General features: G+C 48.9%; 1 protein-coding gene across 4 annotated transcripts in view; it reads left to right on the forward strand.

Annotated features, from left to right (window-relative positions):
• The window catches only part of aplp1 (amyloid beta (A4) precursor-like protein 1), a 44,255-nt gene that overhangs the window by 1,651 nt on the left and 17,671 nt on the right, over positions 1-24,933 (forward strand). For all 4 annotated transcript variants that reach the window (XM_086155167.1, XM_086155169.1, XM_086155170.1 and 1 more), the window contains exons 2-3: positions 23,257-23,436; positions 24,411-24,540. In XM_086155167.1, the coding sequence (XP_086011293.1) occupies positions 23,257-23,436; positions 24,411-24,540 (310 nt within the window). The remainder of the gene's footprint in view (positions 1-23,256; positions 23,437-24,410; positions 24,541-24,933) is intronic.

Genomic DNA, 24,933 nt, shown 5'->3' on the forward strand with positions numbered 1-24,933 from the left:
TTTCGGCCAATGACAGCTGGAATCGGCTCCCTCTTCGACCCCGAACGCAAGCCGGTTCACATCACAGATGAAAGTGTGCTCGATTGATAGATTAGTTGGGTTACTTGGTTTACAAGAAGTGCGATCCCCTGCTAAGACCACAGCACAGCAGCGGTGATCCCAGAAAACCCCTGGAAACCAAGATCTTTACCGCCCGCGGAGAAGAAAAGCCTGGAGGGCGAGATCCAGGCGGCGCGGTGGGAAGTTGGTTTCAGCCGAGCGTGAAACTCGACGGTCCTGATAAGAAGGACCGCGAGAAGGGTACGAGCGCTCCTTCGCCTCGGACCTCCCGTCGGGCACGTGGACAGGTCCTGGAAAGGAGCTGGACCCGATTCCGGGGGAAACGAGCACCAGCCGCAGAGACTAGAAATGGCCGACTCGGGTCGACCTTGAGAAAGCCTTCGACGCGCACAAAGGTTCGCGAATGCCCGGAACGTCACGACAACGAGGCTCTCCGACGAGACACAAAGATGGAGTCCGGCTCAAGGTCAACCCGAGCGCAACCCGAGCGATGTGCTCTCGCCGCTCCTCTGGACGAGTTCTAACTTCCTCAGTCGCCTCATCGCAAAGTGACTATGGAGGCCACCTGCCGCCTCCACGAGCAGGACGTTGGACCGATCGTCGGAACGGACGGGGTCGATCCGCCTGGAAGCGACGGATGTTCAGATCAACTCCAAATACCCTGGAAAAACGGGAAACCATGAAGAGGCCATGTGGAAGAAGAAGAAGATGAAGCTCTATAGAGTATCTAAGGCAAGAGAAGGCTGGTGGTGCAGAGCAGAGAAAGAAAGGCATTCTGGAGATACAAGTCCTGCCCCTTCAGCCACAGACACAAGAGGTAGACTAGATTCAACCCCAAGGATTGGATGATTTAGCGAAATCTGTTCTTATCCAGAAAGTTCCCAATCATTTATTCACTTTAATTTCATCTATTTAACGCAATTATCGTCTCGCAAACCTTGTATTGTTTCCAAGCGGCTGTGAGCCTAGTGAGACGATCCTGTGGCCAAAAAGGACGTTTTTCATGGCAACACCTCCAAATTTGCTGTGTCATAGCCCTTCATGCAACCCGATGACATCCGGTTCACAACACCCTAATACCCGATCCCCAGATACCTAGATAGTTAGAGATCTTGTAATTCTTTTCCCAAAACCAATTGTTCTGTGGAAACCAGGGGGCTCAGGTAAAAAAGGAAATAAAAATAGACAAGACGGCGTCTAAAAATAAGCTGCCAAAAGCTGCCGATCTGATGCGGAGCTAAAAGAAAGGAGATACAATCTTTTCTCTGATTGCGCTCGGGGTTAATGAGGTCGCGAGGAGCGCGGAGGCGATAACGGGAGCTGGACGTCGAGATAAGTGAGGAAGAGGAGTTTGAAAATAAATCTGCTCCGGCGTGATTGTGTCCGGTTTGCCTTCGCCGCCTCCTTCAGCGGGAGTTGGCCTTTTCTGGGTCCACCTCAGCAGGCCTCCCGGGTCCAGGGAGTAGGTCCATCAGGGCTGCGCCACGGTGATCACGTCCTGCTGCGACCTCGTCTGCACGGTCTTCCCCTGCTGATGTTTGGAGTTGAGGAAAATGCTCTTGTTCGTATCGCATAAAATCGAAAGACCACTCGAGCGTTTTCCTGTTTCGATAGCGGGATGCGTTACTCTTCACCGTAACCATGAAGTGTGCTCCACTGCACTGATATCAACGCTCTAGAACAATAAATATATTCATAGAGCGCTTTCCGTCCGAGTGTTGCACAAATGAGAAGAGATAAGAGCAGGACAAAAAGGAAAATGACACATTCATTCATTTATTCTGCCTATCCTGTGGTGAAGGGCACCGCGGGGCTCCAGGCTTCCGATTAACGTGCCGCGTATTCGTGGACGGTGGGCGGAAACCCACGCAGACACATGGAGACTCCGAACAGACGGGCCTCCTGGCGGGAAGCCGGGTCCTCAAAGGTCCTCAGAGGTCCTCAGAGGTCCTTGGAGGTACTCAACGGTACCACCCAGGACTCGTATGCTGCGGCAAAAAGGTGGGCAGAACGCTTACCAGGGTCGCTGCACAAAAACCAAAGGCCTTTCACCAAATGTCTTTTTCAGACCTCTTTGTGCAAACCCTGGGAGTGCAGGGCACGTCCGGGCACGCATGGCCTCAAGTCAGATAGATAAGATGGTGCAATGCCATCGACTATTTATAGGTGAGGAGTGACACCTCCAGCAAGAGCTCTGCAGAAAGTTCCCGCTTCCATGTTCTCGGCTCGAGCGTCTGGAGTCGGCCACGAATCCCCAGAGCGGACCTCTTCAGGTACCCCAATCCCTTCTCCGCTGTCATTGAAAAATAGGAACAAGTAGCCTGTCTGGCCGTAAAGTCCTGGATCTAAGTATGAGAACGAATTTGTTCGTGACGGATTACTGGACTCGTCGCGATATAATAACGCAATAACTTCACTCGGCCCCCGAGACCTCGGTTCGCTCCAGCGAGCCCTTGATCATCTGCAGGCAAATTACCGTGAAATCATTGATACTTGCTCTTGAAAGTCCAGCAATACTTGAAGGGCGTCGAAGGGCATGTACGACTCTCGGACGGTTACGATTTGGTCACGCGTCAGTCATCCACCCTCCGAACAAACACCATATTTTTATCCAGCATGAGCTGACGGCAGCACCGAGAGTCCATGTTCTGTCGCCTCTGTAAGAGGTCTTTGTCAAACTCTTGCTTTCTATCACTGCCCTTCTCAGGCGCTCAGTCGTTTACTCGTCGAGGCGGAAGGCCGTCCAAAAAAAGGTTTCCTGCACCACGAAAAGTGGCGTTTCCTCACCAATAAGTAAATTAAATAGTTTGATCCAGACTTGCTCTCCATGGGCATACAAGACAGTGGTTAGCAGCCATGCTGTATGCTCTGACAATGACCAGAAGACAAGAGGCAGAGCTGGAGGTCGCGGAGATGAAGATGCTGAAGTTCTCTTTAGGAGCGATGAGGACGGATAGGATCAGGAATGAGTCCGTCAGAGGGACGCCATGTTGGATGTTTTGGAGAGAAGGTCAGAGAAGCTGATGGTTGGGTCATGGACAGAGGAGGGATGGTGAACATATTGGTAGACGGATGCTGGAATTGGAGAAGATTTATGAACGGAGTGAGAGAGGATATGAAGGGAGTTGGTGTGAGAGGAGGATCCAGAGAGTAGGGTTTTATGGAGAAGGTGGGTTCTCTGTGGAGATCCCTGAAGGGAAAGTCCCAAAGGAGAAGAAGAAGAAGACCTGCTCTCCATGGCACGTGTCATCTGACAACTGGGTTGCGATTGGATGCCGTTTGACTCGGCTTTGCGAGCTGGGATATTTCTTGGAGGGGTTTCTCCTTCGGATGCAGAAGATCTTGGAAGTAGTTTCTGATCAGCAGGTGATCGGCAGGCCGGTTCGCACCCGTCACCCAATCTGGCCTCAAGATAATCGACCGTCCGATTGTCCGCTTCCTTTCTGCGCTTTGCTGTGAGCGGATCTTTGTCCCTTCTGGTTCCCTTTATTGTCGGTGAACCGTCTTTTCTTCGCCGTCCATCGATTCCGTTCAACTCCAAAGCTTTGGGGGGGGAAATCGCAACCGGGGATCGTCTCGGAAAACACAAAAAGCGGCAAAAAAACCTCCGCCCTCGCTCTTTGGCACCGAGAGCACTCCTGCGGCGAGTGCGCTTTGGCTCCGAGAAAGAAGGGAGTGTTTGTTTATCAAGATGAGCGACTGCAGCGTGAACCAGGAGCCCGGAATAGCTGCGACAGAACAATACAAGAAGAACTCTCGGTGTAGCTGCATGTTCAACCCCTCTTCCCTCCCCGTCCTCGCCGCCGCCGCCGCCGCCTCCGCATCACCGCGAGCAAATTCGGGCTGAAATCGCGGGGATCCGTGCACCTCCCGCCCCGTCTGCCTCTCAACGCACTGACACCAGAGGATTTGTAATAAATAAAAAAAAGATGATGGCCAGATCCCCCCTCGCTCCCTCTCTCTCTGACCTACACTCTTAATTAATTTTAGAGTCAAGAGATAATCAGGTTTCACTAATGGATTCTTGTGTGCTTGGTATTCTCTACTATCTCCGTGTGCCGGCGGGCATGAAATATGGCGTTTTATTCGGTCCTGCCCCCCCCCCGCCACCTTGTTTTTCTGCATTGTGGCTTTCCTCCCAGTGCAAACACACAACCTGGATCTCGTCCTGCAGAGTCATTGGGAAAAGGATGCGCCGAGAAAAAAAATAACAAATGGCCTCGTAAATCTGCGGTGGCAGTCGAGCCTTTAACGGCGGCGAATGTGGGCTTCGAAGGCGTCGCGTCTCGGCTTGCCGTCCGCAAGTCTTTGCGAGGCCTTCGTTCCGACCGAGGCTCCCGGGACCTTAGAAAGGGAAGACGGGTTAGGGAACCTGCTAGAAGGTCCCTGCTTCCATGGCTTTCTGTGCAGAGTCTCCAGGTTCTACCCCTGTCTGCATGGCTTTCCTCTGGGTTCTCCGAGTTCCAGGCGTGTGAATGACAGGGTGAATAGTTGTATGCTTCTATAAGACACGTGAATGAGTGAATGAATGGTTTATTTTCTATTAGATGTGAATGAGAGGGTGAATAGTTGTTTTTCTTTGGCATGTAAATGAGAGGGTGAATAGTTGTATGCTTCTATAAGACACGTGAATGAGTGAATGGATAGTTGTTTTTCTATTAGATGTGAATGAGAGGGTGAATAGTGGTATGCTTCTACAAGACTTGTGAATGAGTGAATGAATGGTTGATTTTCTATGAGATGTGAATGAGAGGGTGAATAGTTGTATACATCTATATGACATGTGAATGAATGGTTGATTTTCTATGAGATGCAAGTGCGAGAGTGGATAGTTGTATGCTTCTATATGACACGTGAATGAGTGAATGAATAGTTGATTTTCTATTAGATGTGAATGAGAGGGTGAATAGTTGTTTTTCTATGGCATGTAAATGAGTGGGTGAATAGTTGTATGCTTCTATAAGACACGTGAATGAGTGAATGGATAGTTGTTTTTCTATGAGATGTGAATGGGTGAATAGTTGTCGGCTTCTACATGACGTGAATGAATGGTTGATTTTTGATGAGATGTAAATGAGAGGGTGAATAGTTGATTTTCTATGCTATGTGAATGAGAGGGTGAATAGTTGTATTCTTCTATATGACACGCGAATGAGTGAATTAGTAGTTGTTTTTCTATGGCATGTAAATGAGAGGGTGAATAGTTGTCGGCTTCTACATGACATAAATGGATGGTTGATTTTCTATGAAATGCAAATGAGAGAGTGAATAGTTGTTTTCCATGAGATGCAAATGAGAGAGTGAATAGTTGTATGCTTCTGTACGACGTGTGAATGAAATGTTGTTTTTCCATGGCATGTGAATGAGAGAGTGAATAATTGTATGCTTCTACATGACGTGAATGAATGGTTGATTTTCTATCAGATGCAAATGAGAGGGTGAATAGTTGTATGCTTCTATAAGACACGTGAATGAGTGAATGAATAGTTATTTTTCTATGGCATGTAAATGAGAGGCTGAATAGTTGTATACATCTATATGACATGTGAATGAATTGTTGTTTTTCTATGAGATGCAAATGAGAATGAATAGTTGTATGTTTTTATACGACGTGTGAATGAATGGTCGAATGCCTCGACATGACGTGTGAATGAGCGAATGAATAGTTGTATGCCTCGACATGACATGCTAAGCATTGTTGATAATGAATGAATGAATTCATTTCGCGATGTTTTCCGGCGTTCTGGGTTTTACGACTGTTTTCCACCGTCGGGGTATAAATGCTGACGCACCTGTCCGGGGTTTCGTCTTTCCGCCGCAGCCCGAAACAGCGAAACAAGCAGGAAACGGCAACGGACGCTTGTTTTTTCGCGAGAGTTCCTCCGCGCACTGGATCGCGCTCTGTGATGCTGCAGAATTTCACACATGGTCGCATTTTTTCCCGCTTCCTCGCCAAACCCCGGTTTCAATTGTTCAACTTTATCTTGCAGGATTTCCGGCATTTCCTCGTTGTATTTTTCCAAACGCGCTAAAACGGGGTTCGCTAACAATGGCCTCCGAGTCGCACGTGACTTTAAACGTAAAACTCCATAACCTGGAAAATCCGAATCGCGCGCGACGCGTGACCGCCGTGCATTTGCATGTGAAAAGTCCATTCCCGTCCGCTCAGCAATCCCCGTCACATCCCACGGCGGCGCCTCTTGCAAGACGGAGATATCGTTCCAGCCGAGGGTCTTCGCACCGGGCGCCGCTATCGCCGCTCCGCCTAATGGCCTCGGCTTTCTTTCAATCCCGGGATGGAGCGAGATGTGCCGTCCCGCGGCTGACGGCGGGAGATTTTTACAGAATGCCCCATGAAAACATCTGCAGCGTGGCGATAACATTTGTCCTCTACGTTTCGGAGGAGGGGGGGGGGGGGTTACCCTGGCACAGCGGATGATGGGGGAGACGGAGAAGAGAGAGCAGGAGTGATGTAGAGCGTGGAGAACGTTATGTGGGCTGCAGGGCGGAGTGCATGCTAATGGACGCTATTTCAGCTCTTCGCAGAGGAAGATCCATCTTTGTCGTGTATTTGCAGGTGGCTGTCAAATGAGACGGGGGGGGGAGGGGGGAAAAAAAAAAAACAGGGCGATACTGCAGCACTCAAAAGCAAAAAAAAAAAAAAAAGAAAGAAAAAAAATCTAATTTCCTTAACAGCTGTGGCCGGAGGGTTCGAGGGAGAAGGGTTGTCGGGTCCGCTGAGACCCGTCAGGCCAATATCAACATTCTACGCGAGAACATGCGGGAACAAAATGGATGCAATTTCCCGGTTTTCCCGCCGTCTTCGGAGGGAATCTCTTTGTTTGCGTACATGCAGATGCGCGTCCCGCTAAAGACGCGCACCGGCTGCCTCGTAGAGACGCCGCGCCGCGGAAGCCGCATCAATTATTGAGAGCGCTGGAAAGGTCTGGGCTCCGGCGAGGCCCGGCGCTCGTCACGCAGCCTCTCGGTTCTTCATGCAAGCATCTCGTCTCCGTCGACGCTCCCAGACTCGTGTCCGGTAAACAATGGAAACCCCCCCCATGTCTGCCTCTTCTATCTTCTGGACGTCCGCTCCTCTTCCTCCTTCTCCTTCCCTTTCACGACCCGTCATGTGTTCTTCGATTGTCCGTAAATTATTCAGCTCCCGTCTCGCACTTCACTTTCACGTCCCGCTCTGGACTTTTTTTTCTTGTTAGCCATTTTTGGAGGCCGTCCGCGGCGACAGTTTTGACGGCTCGTTTTTAAAAACGGAGCTCCTTCCTGTGTCGGATAGGTACTCGTTCAACTGTAATGTCCATGTGGAGCAGGTCTGGACCACGTTGTTATAGATGGTCTACAGAAACCCAGCTTGAAATACTGGCTTTTAACCGCTGTGTGAGAGGCTAATAGCTGACATGCTAATAGCTGACATGATGCAGCACCGGCTTGAATATTCTGAAAAGAAATAATGACGGCGGACGCCTGGCGAGACGCCGCAGTAGACCAAGCCACGTCCCCTGAGAACCTGAGGAATCTGGAGAAGATCTGAAGTTTCCAACGTGGACTGAGTGGGATGTCCCTCAGCAGCGTAACTAGGGGTTAGCCTAGCGCTTGCTATTAGCGCACACGCTCTTTTTTCCATGAGTATAAGAACGCAACGGCTCCAAAGGAACGGAGGAAATCGATGCTCGCCGCGTCAGGAGAGGACGTTCGGCGATGGAGATGGTCCTCGTCCAGAAGACTGGAAGATGTTTCTTTTGCCAACATGGCTGCCCTACCAGGCAAAATAACGCTAGCGGTCGTCTCCTCACCTCCGTCCATCATCTCCTCTCGCACCAACTAGCTTCCTCTCCTCCAGAAACCTCCTCGCTGGTCCTCCTCCAGACCTTCCACCTCCTGGAACCTCACAACTTCTACCCAGACCTGCACCGTCCGTCCCCCATCCAGGTCCAAACCACGTCCGTCTGACTTTACCTCCAGAACGTCTAGCTCAGGGGTGGGCAAACTTTTTGGCTCAGGGGCCGCAAGATACAATACATATTAAATAAAAACGCATTTGTTAGCAGTACATATCAGACTCATTGTCTGACATTTGCTTTGAAAATAAAACCATCTTGGTTTTGAAGGCTCTGACGTTTGCTTGCATTTCATGCACAAACCGGTTCTTCCCTTGTAGCTTCATGTCCAGCTCATTCATGTGTGTCAGAACGTCCACAGTCAAGGCTAAATCACAAAGCTAATATGTGTCATTCAGCTCAGGAAAAATCTCAAGTCGCTCCAAAAATGAAATTATCTCCTGTTTGAGCTCCGATCGTCAATCATTCACATCAAGTATGAATTCTGTACCAGTCTTTTTCGGGCCGGATTAAAAAGGCCAACGGGCCGGATGTGGCCCGCGGGCCGTGGTTTGCCCACCCTGGTCCAGCTCGAGCCGTCCTTCCGTGCGCTGCAGACAAACCGCAATGGTTTTCCCTCCCGGATTCCAAGCGGATGTTTCACTCCATCACCAGATGAGAGGGTGAATTCTGGTCTCCTCTTGGTTTCGGGGGAATAAGATCAGGCCAAAGTTACGCCTCAGCTTGTTCTGCTGGCCGGCGGCTCCCGGGCTGAATGTCAGATTCGACATGCTTCTGGAAAGGAGACAGAACCAAGGCGCGTTTGATGTGATTTTTTTTTTTTTTTTTTTAAATCAGAGCCTGTTGTTGGAATTTCCCCCTGAAATGTTCAAATTAAATACCGGCAGCTGCAGCTGCTTATTTACAAGTGTTTCATACGTTTGGAAATGGAATTTCCTGCAGCACCGACTTGATCTTTTTGTTATTTTTCTTTTTTTTTTCCTGGAGACAGAATGTTCCGGCAACGACCAAGACAGCGGCCCGCCAACCATCGCGTGTTTGTCCCGACAAACGGCGCGTCCGGCTGTCGCCCACGGGAAGCTAATATTCCTGCGGACGCTCGCCCGGGCGGTGGCATGTGTTTTGCAATAAAACAACAAAATCGCAAACGTAAGACGGGTCGTTCCCGACCGCCGGCCGCCAAGCGGACGCTTCACCACCCCGGGGGAACAAGATAACGTTATATTTTTGGGTGATTTTAGCAGCAAAGCAGCAAAGCAAAACCACACAGTCCAAACAAAGGTGTTTGGACTGTGTGAGGAACCCTGAGGAACCTCACGCAGACACCTGGAGAACACGGAGGCTCCACGTTGGAAGGAACTCTGCGGGAAGCCTAGCGGCCGTGACGCAAAAGCGCTAAATATTCACATATCAGGAGGGCCGACAGGTCGGAGGATCTGCTTCGCCGCGGCGTCCCGGCGTGACGCACGCCAACCCATGAGCTCGGCCGCTGACTCACCGACACCTCACGGCTTAGAAGTCCGAGTGACGACGAGGAGGACAGATGCATCATTACTCACAACGAGACTTTTTTCCTTCTTTCAGCCGTACTCAATATTCACCGCATTTCAAGACCTGGAACGCAAATATAAGCTTTGCAGTTTCTGTCTTTGCTGTCATACAAGGTGAAGGGGAAGTTGCGATCGTGGGTGGAAAGATCTCCGCCTGTCAGAGCGCTTTACGCCGGTTAGCGTTCACCCGTTCACGTCGTGATGCTAGCTGCAGAGGTGCCTAGCTCAAGGGTGCTACCGCCATTAGCTTCTCAGCTACTTTCATTAGCGCGTCCAAATAGCTTTGCAACAAAGAAAGGGTGGAGGAGGGTGGAAGAGGGGATGTCATGTGGAGGAAACGCACAGCGCTCAGCTGCAGAGGTGCCTAGCTCAAGGGTGCTACCGCCATTAGCTTCTTCCGCTACTTTCATTAGCATGTCCGAATAGCTTTGCAACAAAGAAAGGGTGGAGGAGGGTGGAAGAGGGGATATCATGTGGAGGAAACGCACAGCGCTCAGCTGCAGAGGCGCCTAGCTCAAGGGTGCTACCGCCATTAGCTTCTCAGCTACTTTCATTAGCACGTCGGAATAGCTTTGCAACAAAGAAAGGGTGGAGGAGGGTGGAAGAGGGGATATCATGTGGAGGAAACGCACAGCGTTCAGCAGCTTCTGGCTGCAGAGGCGCCTAGCTCGAGGGTGCTACCGCCATTAGCTTCTTCCGCTACTTTCATTAGCACGTCCGAATAGCTTTGGAACAAAGAAAGGGTGGAGGAGGGTGGAAGAGGGGATATCATGTGGAGGATACGCACAGCGTTCAGCAGCGCCTGGGACGGCATAAGTAATTTAAGTGGCGTGTAAAACGACAAGCGAGCGGCGATGAGGAAAGCTAACCAACCGTTAGCAGCCGGAAAAAAAAAAACAAACACTCTGGGACTCTTTCATGTGTGAGTGGAGAGAGAGAAAGGGAGGGAGTGACACGCTGAGAAATTCTGTAGGGATCCAGTTGCCAGGGTAACGGGGAAGGTAGCCGGGCTCCTGTGGGTGGTGTTACCGTGGCAACCGCCCACAGCGGCCAAGTGATGCTGAGAGGGAGAGCGTGGAGATGAAAAGGACTGGATGTCTTGCGCGTTCGGCGTGTGACGGATGAAAGACGGGGGGAAAAAAAAAACAAACAAAAATAAAAAAGGGGTGGAAGGCAGCGCGAGCTGATGCGAGGCAACACAGCGGCGCTCGGGCCTCGACGGTTCTCGCCCCGCGGCGGCGGGCGGCGAGCGGCGAGCGGCGGCCTGTCCTGCTGTTCAATTAACAAAACACTCCATCCCTGTGAGCTGAAGACGCTGTGCTGCTCTGATGCTCCTCAGACATGCATTATCATCTGCATTCAGGTCACAAGAAACACAATAATAATAATAATAATAATAATACTAATAATAGACCCATCCAGTTTACCGCCTGCATCTGGCGTCTCCTTATGAGTTCCATGCTGCCGCTGGTATTTATAAGCCCACAGCTTCATTTCCATGAGCTTGATCTGCCAGACGGGCTCCCAGCGGGCCGGCGTGATCAGAACTGAAGGAAAGAGATGAATGACTGGTGTGTCGTCGGGCCACGTTTCTTATTTCGTTTTTATGCGCGGGCCAACTAGGTGTCGTGTCAATTGAACAAAATTAAATTTTATATTGATGTTTTGTGGGCATTTTATTTATTTCAACGTTCAAATCATGAATGATCCTATAAATGTACCCACATTATTTGGTATGTAATCATCTAACAAAATTAAACCAAAGGAAAAATAGGGAGTTTCTAAATTCAATATGAATTTAAAATACTTGTTTCCTCACAGTAAAGAAAACACCGGGAGCCACACGACCCTTTTTGAGATTTAAAATGAACTGACAAGGCATATAACATTTTTTTTTGGCCTTTATGCTATGTATAAACACAATGTAAAGAGGATTTGGTATGTAATTATCCAACAAAATTAAACCAAAGGAAAAATAGGGAGTTTCTAAATTCAATATGAATTTAAAATGCTTGTTTTCTCACAGTAAAGAAAACACCGGGAGCCACAAGACCCTTTTGAGATTTAAAATGAACTAACACGGCATATAACGTTTTTTTTTGGCGTTTATGCTATATATAAACAAAATGTGTTGCTTTAAAAAAAATGTTTTTCTTTTTTAATGATTTAGTATGTAATTATCCGTACAAAATTAAACCAAAGGAAAAAATAAGGAGCCTCTAAATTCATTATGGATTGAAAATACTTGTTTCCTCACAGTAAAGAAAACACCGGGAGCCACACGACCCTTTTGAGATTTAAAATGAACTAACACGGCATTTAACATTTATGCTATGTATAAACAAAATGTGCTGCTTTAAAAAAAAATTATTCTTTTTTTTAAATGATTTAGTATGTAATTATCCGTACAAAATTAAACCGAAGGAAAAAATAAGGAGTTTCTAAATTCAATATGGGTTGAAAATACTCATTAAAATATTCAAATTAAATAGTTTTCGGGGCCTCGGGCCATAAAATGGCGTCAGGTCTCGCCCAACATGAGGAACCCTTCACTCTATTTCCTGCAGCGAGTCCTAATTGACGAACATCACCGACACACACAAAAAAATAAAATACCCGTAACACGTACGAGGCTACTTTTTGTTTCATCCTTCACATTCAAAGCATCCGTCCATTCTCCAGTAGCGGAGCTGCAATTTCCCTCTCGTTCGCGCCTTCGACCAGCTGAGGGTCTCCAGTGTGCGAGAACATGGAAACTCCGAAAAGGAAAAAACATCCGCCGCCAGGTCGGGGATTGAAAAATAAAAATCCAGGCAGCAAAAATATATTTGTTTCAAGCAAAACAGGCTGTTTCTTAGACGCTTTACCGAGAATATGTTTTGTGTCCCGTTTGGAAAATAAATGATCTGTATTTTTTTCAAACCTCTATGCAGAACTTTATTCCAAAACAGAAAGGCGTGAATCGAAGCCGCGACCTTCTCGTTTCCCTTTGAGTCCGATAAGTCTTTTTTTCCTTTAAACCGATCACAGTCTGACGGATGGACCCGAGCCGAAGGTCCAATCAGGTTCTCAGATGAAGCGAAGTAGCTTCACTCCACTTTCCAGCAGGTTTATCCTGGCGAGACCTAAAAGCTCTCCCTCCCCTCTAATTTGGATAAACACAACATGTTCTCCTGATATGAAGTCGGGCCAATTCCGACCGCAGAACCGGCCAACGGAACCAAATATGGGACGGGATCTGTTGTCCCGTTTGGAGGTCTGGAAGCAGATCAGGGCTTCCGGCTCCGCCGAGGTGCTTCAAAGTAGAAAACGGGTTCGTAAAACAACGTCAACGTCCCCCGACGGCGAGATCTGAATATCTACCGAAAGGCGTCCGACACATTTACGGTTTGGAAGCGAACGAAAGACCCGCGGGCGGGAAAGAGGCGACTCGGCGTCTGATCTTATTTGAGCGGCTGAAATAACCCGATCAATCCTCAGCCTCCTTCATCCTCGGGCTTTCTTTTCCGGTCCGGACGGATTGGAAAAGCTCCTCCGACACATGAAGTCACTTCCAGTTTTGGTCCATTTTCACCCTCACTGTCTTTTTTATCCTCCCATTTCTGTTGTTCATATTTTTACATTACATTACATTACATTACATTGCATTTGTATCCAAAGCGACTTACAATGGAGGACATAAGGACTGCAAATACACTTGCAAATACACAGGAAATAAACAGTTTTTTTTTTGTTTTGTTTTTTTTGACAAAGACATACACAAACGTACACACATACACACACACACACACACACACACGCTGCATAGCCTAACTTGCTGGGGCATCATCGCAGTAAAAAGTCCTGATGATGATCCTTGATGATGTCGTTGTTGTTTTCTCTGCTGTCTATCTATTTGTGGGCGCTATTTTTTACTTGTATTTATCTATATTCATATTTAGGACATGATAACAGTTCGGCTACAAAAGAATTTCCCCCTTTGGGGTTTCGATCTTAAGGCTCGGATCCGTCCGTCCATCTTTTCGGGTGGTTTTGTGATTGAGCCTGCGGAGGCGTTGCCATGGGAGATGTTCTCCCTCCATCCTGTCCTGGAGGTGGAACACCTCACCAGACGGAGCTCCTCCTCCTCGCCGCCGCCTCCAAGGGAACCGCTCGGACCCCGGATCTTGTTCTTCGGGGTCGCCTCCCACATCCGGAGAGCAGAAGCGAGGGAGCGGATGCGTGGAAATCGGAAATGCTCGCGGAACTTGCGGGAAAATGCGAATTGTGTGAACACGGCGCCGTCGGAGCCTGCGACCCGCGGGGAGCAAATCCCCGCTAAGCCGTTGAGTCCCTCAATCCCCCCGAGGTGGCCCTTCGGCCTGGAATCACATCTGCGCGCTCGCCGCGTTCAGGCATTAGCGCCGCTGGCATGGCCGTTAAGGCGGCGGGGGGGGGGGGGGGTTACGTAACGCCGGAAATTCATCGACCCGAGCAGCCAGACGACGAAATCATCCCCATTTTTTTTTTTTTTTTTTTAATCTCGCCGGATGGATTTATGAAACGTCATTTTTTTTTTTTTTTTTTTTTTTTTGTCTTGAGAAAAATGAAGGCGCTATCTTTAAAACAATGCAGCGTGGCGTCACTGCGGCGCTCGTGACTCAGAGGAGGCGTTTTGTGGAAATGGCGGAGAGGAGTTGCAGCTCATCCCTACTTCACGCCGAGAAGCATCTCAGTCGCTCGTGCTGAGTGCACGCTTCACATTAAACCGCCAACGCCGGGGCGTAAAATCAATCTCCGACTGCTTCCTGTTCGGTATCTTTTGATCCTATTGGATTTTGAACGACCGCAAATGCAGCAGAAACAACGGGACCTCTCAGTTCACTCAGAATAGATGGAAGTCCAACCCAGATGCGATGGCGTTCTTTGATATTTCCCCGCCGTCTCCGCTCCTCCCGGCTGTCGACGAACCCCCCCGGAGGACGCCTGGACGCCGGCTGCGTCCGAAGATAGGAGCTAAAGCCGGTGCAGAATGCTGTGCGTGCAGGATGCAGGGCGTACCGTCAATTGTTGTTATGAAATGATTGGCGGCGGCGACCTGTCCCGGAGCCACGCCTCCCGGCGACATCCTGTGTTTAAAGCTATACTTGAAAAATCAAATCAGATATCTGGAGCCGGCCCGGGATGCTTTTTCAGACCTAGATGAACCCTGGTGATTACGGGGCCATCTGCTGCCAGCGTGCCCAGCTGGAGGCTGAACCGCTGTAATCTGGACTGATGAAGTCCGCCTTAAAAGTGGGGGGAGGAGCGGGAGGGACCGGCAGAACCCGAAGCCTACGTGGTGACGGGGGGAGATCGCACGGAAAAACGGGGTTATCAGAATTTTTTTTTTTTTTTTTAATTCAAAAAAAATGGTGCTTTGCAGCAGGAGCAGAGTGAAATACTAATTAGTTGTTTGTTTTTTTTTAATTCAACAAAAATGGTGCTTTGTAGCAGGAGCAGAATGAAATACTAATTAATATATTTTTTTAATTTTACAAAAATGATGCTTTGCAGCAAGCAGCCCGAGCCAATTGAATTTTATTTTTCAATTCAACAAAAATGGTGCTTTGCAGCAGAAGCAGAATGAAATACTATTTTTTTTTTATTCAACAAAAATGGGGCTTTGCAGCAGTTAGCCAGAACAGAATGAAATACTTATTAATTTTTTTTTAATTCAACAAATATGGTCCTTTGCAGCAGGAGTAGAGTGAGATACTATTTTTTTTTTTATTCAATAAAATGGTGCTTTGCAGTGGGAGCAGAATTAATACTAAATATATTTTTTTAATTTAACAAAAATGATGCTTTGCAGCAAGCAGGCCGAGCCAATTGAATTTTATTTTTTAATTCCACAAAAATGGTGCTTTGCAGCAGGAGCAGAATAAAATACTAATTGATGTATTTTTTTTAATTTAACAAAAATGGTGCTTTGCAGCAGGACCCGAATGAAATACTATTTTTTTTTCATTCAACAAAAATGGGGCTTTGCAGCAGGTAGCCCGAGCAAATTATTATTTTTTTTTTTTTTAATTCGACAAAAGTGGTGCTTTGCAGCAGGCAGCCAGTGCAAAAAGTAATATTAATTCATTAAAAAAAAATGTTAATACATTTTTTTAACCCTTCTATCTTTCTATATATGTGGTTTATGCACCAGTCATATTGATGTAGAAAAAAAACAAAAAATGTTAAAAAAAAACAAAACAACGCAGCGTTTTCCGCTCCTTCCCATCAGGCCCGTCTGCGTGGAAAATTAATGACTTCAATTAGCCATTAGCGGGAGATGTAGAATAATGAGTGCGCGGCGCTAAGCTAGCCTACTCTATCCTCCGTAAGAGTCTGGCAGGGCAATTTTGCAACTCCTCAGTAACAACAAGACACACCAGAAAGACGCCTGATGGAGCCCATGAATAATTAACCAGCGTGATTACGGTGATGAATGCGCCCCAGCTTTCTGGTCATCCAGCGCCGCCCCGGCTTTGTGTGAAAGACGTGGGGTGGGGGGTCATCGCAGGCAGGCATGGAGAAGATAGAATATAAAAAGGATGGTCCAAACCCTAGGGAGACACCTGCTATCCAGCCATCTGTGCCACCGAGGAGCACAAAGACATGCTGATGAAGACCTTTTAAGTGTGTGTGTGTGTGTGTGTTTCACAAATGCATGGGTTATTCATGAGGCCAATTTGTATTTGGGTGTGTTCTCCACGCAGGAGATGGCAATTGGCCACGTTACACTTATCGCTGAATATTTTTAATTGTCTCCATCGTCAACGTGAGGAGGCCCTAATGGTGCAGGCTAATGCAGAGTTGATGCTTCTGGTTTATTTTTATTTTTTTCAATCCCATTAATTGGACAGGACGTAAGAAAGACACGCAGGAAGACGCGGGATTATCAGTTTTAGTAGCGTGTCACCGCCGTCTGCTTGGTTTAATAACAATTGGTCCAGGTTATGTATGCAGTTTTCTAAAGGGGGTGCTGATGGATAGCAGTGTTGTTAGCATCTTCGCGCAAGTCTTCACCATGAAGACGTTTGTAGCCGCATCGGCTAAAAAGAACTACCTAAATCTATGTCTACATAAATAGGCTGCAATTGTCTATAAGTCGCAGGTGTCCACGTTGTTACATGAGATATTCAAACATTTTTTACTGGAATTCTTTTTTTTTTTTTTTCCGAACAGTGGCTTTAACACGGCTGATGAAAAAGCTGAATAATAAATGACACAAGGAAAAGTCAATCCGTCCATCTATTTTCTATCCCCACTTTGTCCTCCTCCAGCCGATGGCTATCTTGGTCTTCCTTCTGCGCGCTAAAAATGTTAAAGTCGTCTTCTTCGGTGTCAGAATTGAACGGCCTCGGAACTTCACGGTCATTTCATCGACCCGATGTGATGAGCCAAAATGTTTTGGCAGCGTGAAGCTCGTTAGCGCAAAGAAAATCGCTAAATTTGCGCCATCGTTGTTAAAGGTGGACTGACGGTAGTTTCGGCAGCCATTTTGAAAATGACTTGCACGCCAGACCATCAGGAAACGTCAGAAACGCTGCGGTGCACATGCCGGGCCAGCAAGCGGCACCGTGATTTTTGCGATGGACTAAAACTAAAAGCCCTTTCAGCTGCTGCTGCGAGTGACAAGAGATGGACTTCCTGTTTGGAGTGACCCCAAAGTACAAGGACGGTGAATTCCAAGAGAATTTAAAGTCAGCTGAAGTACCCTGGAGTACTTTTTACTACTCTGGAGTTGGTACAATCAATGGAGTATTGGTACGGGCCGACAAGAGATGAAGCTCTTGCTTGGAGTGACCCCATAGTACAAGGACGGTTGATTCCAAGAGTTAGCTGAAGTACTCTTGAGTACTCTGCAGTGCTCTGGAGTACTCTGGAGTACTCTGCAGTACTCTGGAGTCGGTACGAGCAATGGAGTATTGGTACGGGCTGACAAGAGATGGAGCTCCTACTTGTAGTGACCCCAAAGTACAAGGACAGTGAATTCCAAGAGAATGTAGAGTCAGCTGAAGTACTCTGGAGTACTCTGCAGTGCTCTAGAGTATTCTGGAGTACTCTGCAGTTCTCTGGAGTCGGCCATTGTTGTTGTAGTCCAACCGTCCCGCCTCACATGGCGATGGAGCGCAATGTCAGTGAGCGTACCTCTTCTCGAAATGTCACTTCCCCGTCTTTTTGGGGACAGACTGGTTTTCAAGTCCTTCCACTCGGTGTCCAGCGATTCAGACGCCGCAGACGGCGCTCCCGTTTAGACCCTCGTGGGGCCCCGTAAGAGATGAGGACGTTCTCTGGAGGCCAAAAAGGATGAGTCGGCTCAAATTAACAATCTGAAATGAGGAGTGCCCAGTGGTGACCTTGACCACTGGGAACCTCCACAGACAGACGGCCAACATCATGTTTTAAGTCGGGTAATTTGATTTTTCCCATTTTATTTTTACGATAATAGACTACATTTGATGGAAATGAATGTTTTATTGATCGGATGCGTCTGTTTTGTTTTGGGAAGGTCCGGCACGCTAGTTAACGTCACGTCTGCTGCGACCGATTGTCCTTCTCTTTGGGTCATCTGGAGGACTTTGGCCTTGTTTTCCGAGAGCGAGATCTTACTCGGCGGCCTCCAAAGGGTCCAAAATCTCCACTGGACCTCGTGACGTTCTTCTCTAGTCTTGCCTCGCGATGTTTTACTCCCCCGTCGCAGCAGGGCGCATCTTCATATCCGTCGCTAAGCAGGGATTAGCGCTGATAGCGCCACTTCATCTCCTCAGCTCTCTTCAAGCTCACTTCAGCAGGTCTCTGACTGGCATCCATTTACTGTCATTTCCAGACTAGAAGCTTCTACTTTTTTAAGTAGCGGCTAATTTTTTCGGATTTTTCGGGGGTCTAACGAGCTTCACGGCGCCAAAACATTCGACCTCGTCACATCGGATGGAATGACCGTGAAATTCCGAGGCCGTTGAGTCCTGAAAACGAAGAAGACGACTTTAACAGATTTAATCAGAATCAGAATACTTTATTGATCCCACGGGGGGAAATTATATTATATTATTATTTTTTTTATTTTCAGAATTAGCGCGCAGGAGGAAGACGAAGATAGCGATCAACCTGAGTCGGACAAAGCGGTAATAGAAAATGGATGGACTTTTTATAGGCACTCTTTGGGGGAAAAAACATTTCCACTGCTTATTTGTGGATGTTACCGGTATGTCTAATAAAAAGTTTAAAAAATGTTTGTGTGTTAATATCTCACGTTACAATGTAGACACGTCCAACTTATAGACAAGTGTCAGCTGTCATACATCCACGTTATATCAAAATTCATTTGAGCAACAAAACCCTGGCGTACCAAAGGAAGAGTAGGACACCATCACGCCATACAGAAGGTATGACGTCGCCCCCCGGAGGGGCAACAGAGGTTGACTTTGTCCGCACGAAGGGTTAAGTCAACGCCGTGGTACCGCATTGTACGTCGGTGGCAGCATCTTGGAAAAAGGTGACAAATAACAGGAGGGCTCTTGCGCGGCGGCGAGCCTTGCCAGCCGGGGTCAGGAGATTGCATCATTTCAGAGGATGAAGTCATGCTGCAACATACGGGCGGAACAGGTGCTGAAAATTTGATTAGAAGAGTCGGGAGGGCGGAGGGGATGGGGGGGGGATGATGCCGGAGGAACATTTAAATGTACTGCCCTGGATAAAAACTAAGCACTAAGTGCCAGAAGTATTTATACTGCAAGATTGTATCTGTTGTGGGCTTTTATTCTCCTTCCTGCGAACATTTAGTGGCTCTCAACTCGAAGGATATCTATGAAAATATGATTAGGCTTTATTATATCTACACCAGCTGCTCCATCATTTCTGGCCCGGCGCACATCGCAGTTTGCCGCCATCTCTGCAGGGAGCGCTTTGCTTTGTCGTCCCCCTCCCTCCCCTCCCCTCCCCTCCGCCGCGGAACCGGCGTCGGATCGCAAAGTTTATCGGCGTGCGGCGGCAAGGGGGGGGGGGGGGGGGGGTTGGCAGGAAGGCAGAAAAATCCATCCGCGTCTGCGGCTTTTCCATCAGCGGGCTGTTATTAATGATGTAGCGGCGGCTGCGGCGGGGAGCTGTCAGGCGTCTTTTTTTTTTTTTTTTTTTGAGGACCGGGTGGGGGGTTGATCTGCTGGTTCAGCTGCAGCTCTTCGCCGTGATATGTGGGACTCGGTGCGGCGAGAACGCCGCCAGAAACCTTTCTGCGCACTCAGTCCTTTCACATATACCGTATATTGTGCGCTCGACGGGCAGCTGCTGACAAACAGATATACCGCCGGCAAACCGGAGCGGACGCTTCGCTCTTATTTCACATGGAGAGCGATCGGACGCGTGTCGGAGACGTCGGTTTTCAATCTCCTGTAGCCGCGGTGCTGTAAGATGCCGCGCAACAGAAAAAAACAACCTAGCATGGAAACCCATCTCCATGTAGCGAAGCTCTGATAGCATGTGATGCTAATACTCAAGATATTAGCTGAGGCTAGGTTGGGGGCGAGGCCTCCTCCCGTCTTCAGGCGAGGAGCTCAAAAGCTGGCGTTGCTCGGCCGCCATGGTTGTGTGAAGCGGCGTCAAAGCGCGAGGTGCGAAAGCTCTACGGGAGCGGAGAACGATGACCACCGGCGAGGAACCGGCAGGGACGAAGACGTGTCGGAAGGACTTGGTGGGTCGTTTTTTACAAAAAAGAGGAGGCCGGTTTGATCCGTGCGTCTCAGCTCCTGTCGAAGGACATTCGGCGCCGCAAAGGACGCGATTGTGGCTCAGCTAGCGTAGCATCTAGGAAGGTTAACGGTTCACGTCTCCTGTCTGTGGGCCAAAGTGTCCTCGGGACACGTAGCTAGCTCCTGGTTAGCGCCTTGCTAACCCCACCGTACGAGTGGAGGGCATCAACTGTTCGCTGCAGCTTTGCAATGCAGAATCTTGGGGGGCGGAGCCTATTGGGGCGGATCCCGGGGGCGGGGCCTATCCCAGCTGTCATTCAGAGGGAGGCAGGATTCTGGACTGGATTCTCAAATCATGAAAACAACTGGACTTGATTGACTTCACAATCTGAGTTGGGTTTCCGGGTTGTGGATCGGTACGACGGCTTGTCGACGGCAATTGGAAAACTTAAGCGGCAGAAGCTACGTCGAAAGGGGGTTGTTATGCTAACGGGGATATGCTAACATTCCCTCTCGGCCCTACAAGACGCCACCATTCTACGCTCCCCGTCTTCATGTCACCCGGAGCTCCGTCGGGGTGCGGCGTGGGCCGCCGTGACGTCAAATCCACTGACGTTCCTCTAATATTTGTGATATTTTTGCACCAAAAGTGGGTCATAAAGCGCTTTCCAGCCTCCGCGGCGCTCCGAGGCGGAGCGTGCCACTTGAAAAGGTATTTCCTACCGGGGATCATCATGAAAGGAAGATCTAATCTAGTCCCGTGTGGGGCTGGAGATTGGGTGTGCTGCCGTGGCGTTCTGGAGGTCAGGGCCTCGGGCTCCTGATGGACTCCTATTGATCGGAGGAACGCGCTGATACAGTTGCAGTCGCTCGCCATCGATTTTCCGCAAGTGCGGGAGTGGAAGGCGGGCGGAACGAGAGAGCCGTGCTGCAGGGAGCTGCCAGGTTATCTTCTCAAATGTCCGGAATTTTTTTTTTTTTCTTTTTACGTAGCTCTGACCTTCTCCCGAACGAAAAAGAGATATCGGTCCAGACATTAGCCGAGGGACCGCGCCAGACCGGCGGATCGGCAGCTCCTGCAAAGTTTTGTCCGACCAGGGGATTCAGCGGCGTCGGTGAACGCCCGCGATTTACGTTATCCAACGTCGGCGCCCAAACGTGGACTTGCATTTGTGTCGTGGAGTTGGGAGTTCACACCCTCCGTGCAGGTTCTCAGTCATCCAGGTCACGGCGACTTCTAGTCAAAACCTTCTTGTCGTGGCAACTGGACTTGAAGTTCTTCACTTGAAGACGTTTCTCCTCTCATTGGAGAAATTCAAGTCCAGTTGCCGAGACAGGAAAATTTCGACAAGATATCCCCGGATCCCCTCCTGTCGCTGGAATCTTCTCCAGAGTCCTGCAGGCGTCCACCTTTCTTATTTCTTTTATGGATATCAAAGCTAGTATTGAGGTATTAGCATGTAGCTGCTAACGCTCCTAGCGCTAGCAGGAGTGTCCAAAAAAAGTGTCCAAAGAGTGTCCAAAAGAGTGTCCCAGTGTACAAGTGTCCAAAAGAGTGTCCAATAAGTGTGTCCAAAAAGAGTGTCCAAGTGTCCAAAAGTGTCCAAAAGAGTGTCCAAAAAAAGTGTCCAAAGAGTGTCCCAGTGTACAAAAGTGTCCAAAAAAAGTGTCCAAAAAGAGTGTCCAAGTGTCCAAAAACTGCCAGCTAGGTTGATTTTACATCGTTCGTCATCACCGAACAGGAAAGCGCTGCGAGTGAGCGAGCGTTGCCTGGATCCGACTCCTCCCGGGCACCGAGAGGAGTCGGATTTTAACCTTTTATTTTTTTAATATTTGAAAAATTCTGCGCAGAAACGCTCGGTCGGCCTGGAAACGACCAGCGGTAATGAAGGGAACGCGGGCGGTTTGTAAGAAATCTGCAAAGACTTGCAGAAACACTTCCCCTCTTAGCATGATTACACGGAGCGGGCCGCTCACAGCTTATTATATTTATTGTACATCCACTCAAAGGGGCGCTATATATTTATTTTATTCGATATTAATTTTAATTAGGACTTCAAACGCTCGTGCCGCGGCCGTCCGAAGCGGGGCTTCCCTTTGATCAGGCGTCACTCGTCCACCACCGTTACCTCCCTTTGGGCGACTTCCTCCTAATTGGCTCGGCGGCGCCGGCCGTCAGCGGCGAGCCGATCCGCCTGCCGCCCGCAGATGAAAGGGTACGAGTCGTGCGACGGCGCCGGGAGGAGGTCGGACACTCGCTTTTCTGGGGGGGGTTGGAGGTTGTGGAGTCTGGTTCTGACAGGAGGTCCTACTTACATGTTTTCTCCGGGAAAGCGGTCCTTGTTTGTCATGTTTTTTGCCCCCGACCCCCCCGCCGTCGCCCCCCGGCTCTTTGTCTCCGTGTTAATGTAGTCCAAGTGGCTCATCGGTCAATGAGCTGGTATTAACACCTGACTCCCGGCCGCTGCTGCTGCTTCTTCTTCTCCACCCCCAAGGTCTCCTGGGGCCTCCTCCCCCCCCCGGTGGAGGCAACATATCCTGCGATCAATAGCAACATCCAAGGAGTCAGCTGGATGAGAGGAGCTGTTAGCCGCTAACCTATATTTTAGCTTTTAACGCCGTCCTCCTTGCCTTCCTTCCTCCGCCTTCTTGTCGTCGACCTCGGTCTCCTTCCCGGATTTGGAGAGCGTCGTGTCCCCGCGAGGTTTTCCGGTTTGCCTTCAGCCGCCTTCATCCGCTTCCAGAAGACGGCAGAAGAGGCCGGAGACCTTCAGCTCCAAGAACCCTCTTAGCTTTTAGCACCACCTTAGGCTCTCAAAGGTGCTCGGTGATTGGCGGCACTCATAAGCCACGCTAGATGCTTCTTGAAGAGCGGCATTTTTAAACACTATCAGATGTTTTCTCTGGACAGAAGCAGCGAGAAAACCGAGCGTCCTCCCACACGTGGAGGTAGCTAACGGCTAACGGGGTTAGATAAGAAGATAAGAACACGCCAACATCCGATGGCCCACGGTTGTTATTCCATGAATGAACCTCCATTTGTTTCGGAGCTGAAGGTGCAGCTTCTAACCTTCTCGCTCGTTGTCTCTCCAGGCTCTGGCCATGAGCGAGGTGAACGGACCCGGCCCTCAGAACGTGGAGCCGCAGATCGCCATGTTCTGCGGACGTCAGCTCCTGCACATGAACCAGCAGAGCGGCCAGTGGGAGCCGGACCCTCAGGGCCGCAAGGACTGCTTCAAGGAGCCCGGAGAAATCCTGTCCTACTGCCAGGAGGTGAGGTCCACGTCGATCCCCGATCGACCCCCGCCGCCCGACGGCCGCTCTAGAACCAGCCTCGGCGCCAGGAGATGCTTCTGGAATCCCGTAGACTTTAGGAATATTAACGTTCTTCCATCTGGTTTGATCTTTCCAACATCTGTCCGACCAATCTATATATTGCACTATATATAGTGGTGCGATGCTGGTCTTATGGAATATCCCGTATTTCATCTGCACCGCCATCCAGTCGTCCTCCTCCTGTTGCCCGATATGTGTATCTCCACCTGATCTGGGGGGGGTGACTCCTGTTTATCCACAGTAAAAAAAAAATCCACACACCAAAAATACTCCGAAAATAATCTATTTTACATTTAACACAAAAAACAAAACGTATCCTCGCACGCACGACGTTTCGAGCAAACATAGACTCTTCCTCAGATGCTCACGGTAAGCATTTTTGGAGCATTTTTGGTGTGTGGATGTATTTAAAACTCTACTTAGGTGACTTTTTGGATCCGACACCCATCTCGAACTGAGAAGCGGATGTTTTTTACTTTAACTCTCCATAATTAAAACCCATCCAGATGAAAAACAAGACAAATTGTGAGGGGAAAAAAAAAAAAAAAAAGGGGGTAAAATGCAATCTGGTGCCACCTGGAGGCCGGAGAAGACCACACACACACACACACACACACACACACACACACACACACACGCGACAGGTTTTTCCATCCGGTTGGTTAAACACACGGGAAAAATCAGAAACGCCAAACAAATATTCACCGAAAACAGCAGCTTCGAGACCAGGAAATCAAATTTGCCCAAACCTCAACCTTCCCCCTTCATCCCCCCTCCGCCGCCCCCGATCCCCGCGATCCAGCACCGGACCTCCTCTTCCGACTGACGCCCCCAAACCTTCTCCTCCGCCCTCCCGTTCTCTCCATCCATCTATCTGTTCTGTGTCTTCTGCATGTACGTTGTACGGACAGGTGTACCCAACTCTTCCCATCTCCCACGTAGAAGAGTCCAAAAGCCCCGTCACCATCCCCTACTGGTGCGAGAAGGGTTGGGGTCACTGCCAGACGCGCCCCTACATAGTCGTGCCCTACCGCTGTCTAGGTAAGAACCACGGAGAACGTGTGGACCTCATCTCCTGGGGGGGAAACCAGAAGGGTTTAGTCCAGGGGTCGGCAACCCGGAACACCCAAAGAGCCATTTGGACCCGGTTTCCTCGGAAAAGAAAACACCGGGAGCCGCAATTACTTTTTGACGACTAAAATAAAGGTACCGCTGTATATATTGCTTTTTATTACCTTTACACTTTGTATAAACAAGTGTGTTGCTTCTGAAATTCACAAAGTATTACAGAGAAAATTAAATTTTATTTATGTAATGAACTCATTTTGAGCTTTGGGCTTTCAGAGCGTGTAGACCTGAATTTTAAAAATAAATCGGGAAAAAAATCACTGTGTCAGTAAACAATAAAAAAATAAATATCTTCATAAATATTTC

This window comes from Fistularia commersonii, chromosome 11 (genome assembly GCF_037954325.1).
Source record: "Fistularia commersonii isolate RoL2024-O1a breed Wild chromosome 11, RoL_Fcom_v1.0, whole genome shotgun sequence".
In the NCBI taxonomy this organism is placed as follows: domain Eukaryota; kingdom Metazoa; phylum Chordata; class Actinopteri; order Syngnathiformes; family Fistulariidae; genus Fistularia; species Fistularia commersonii.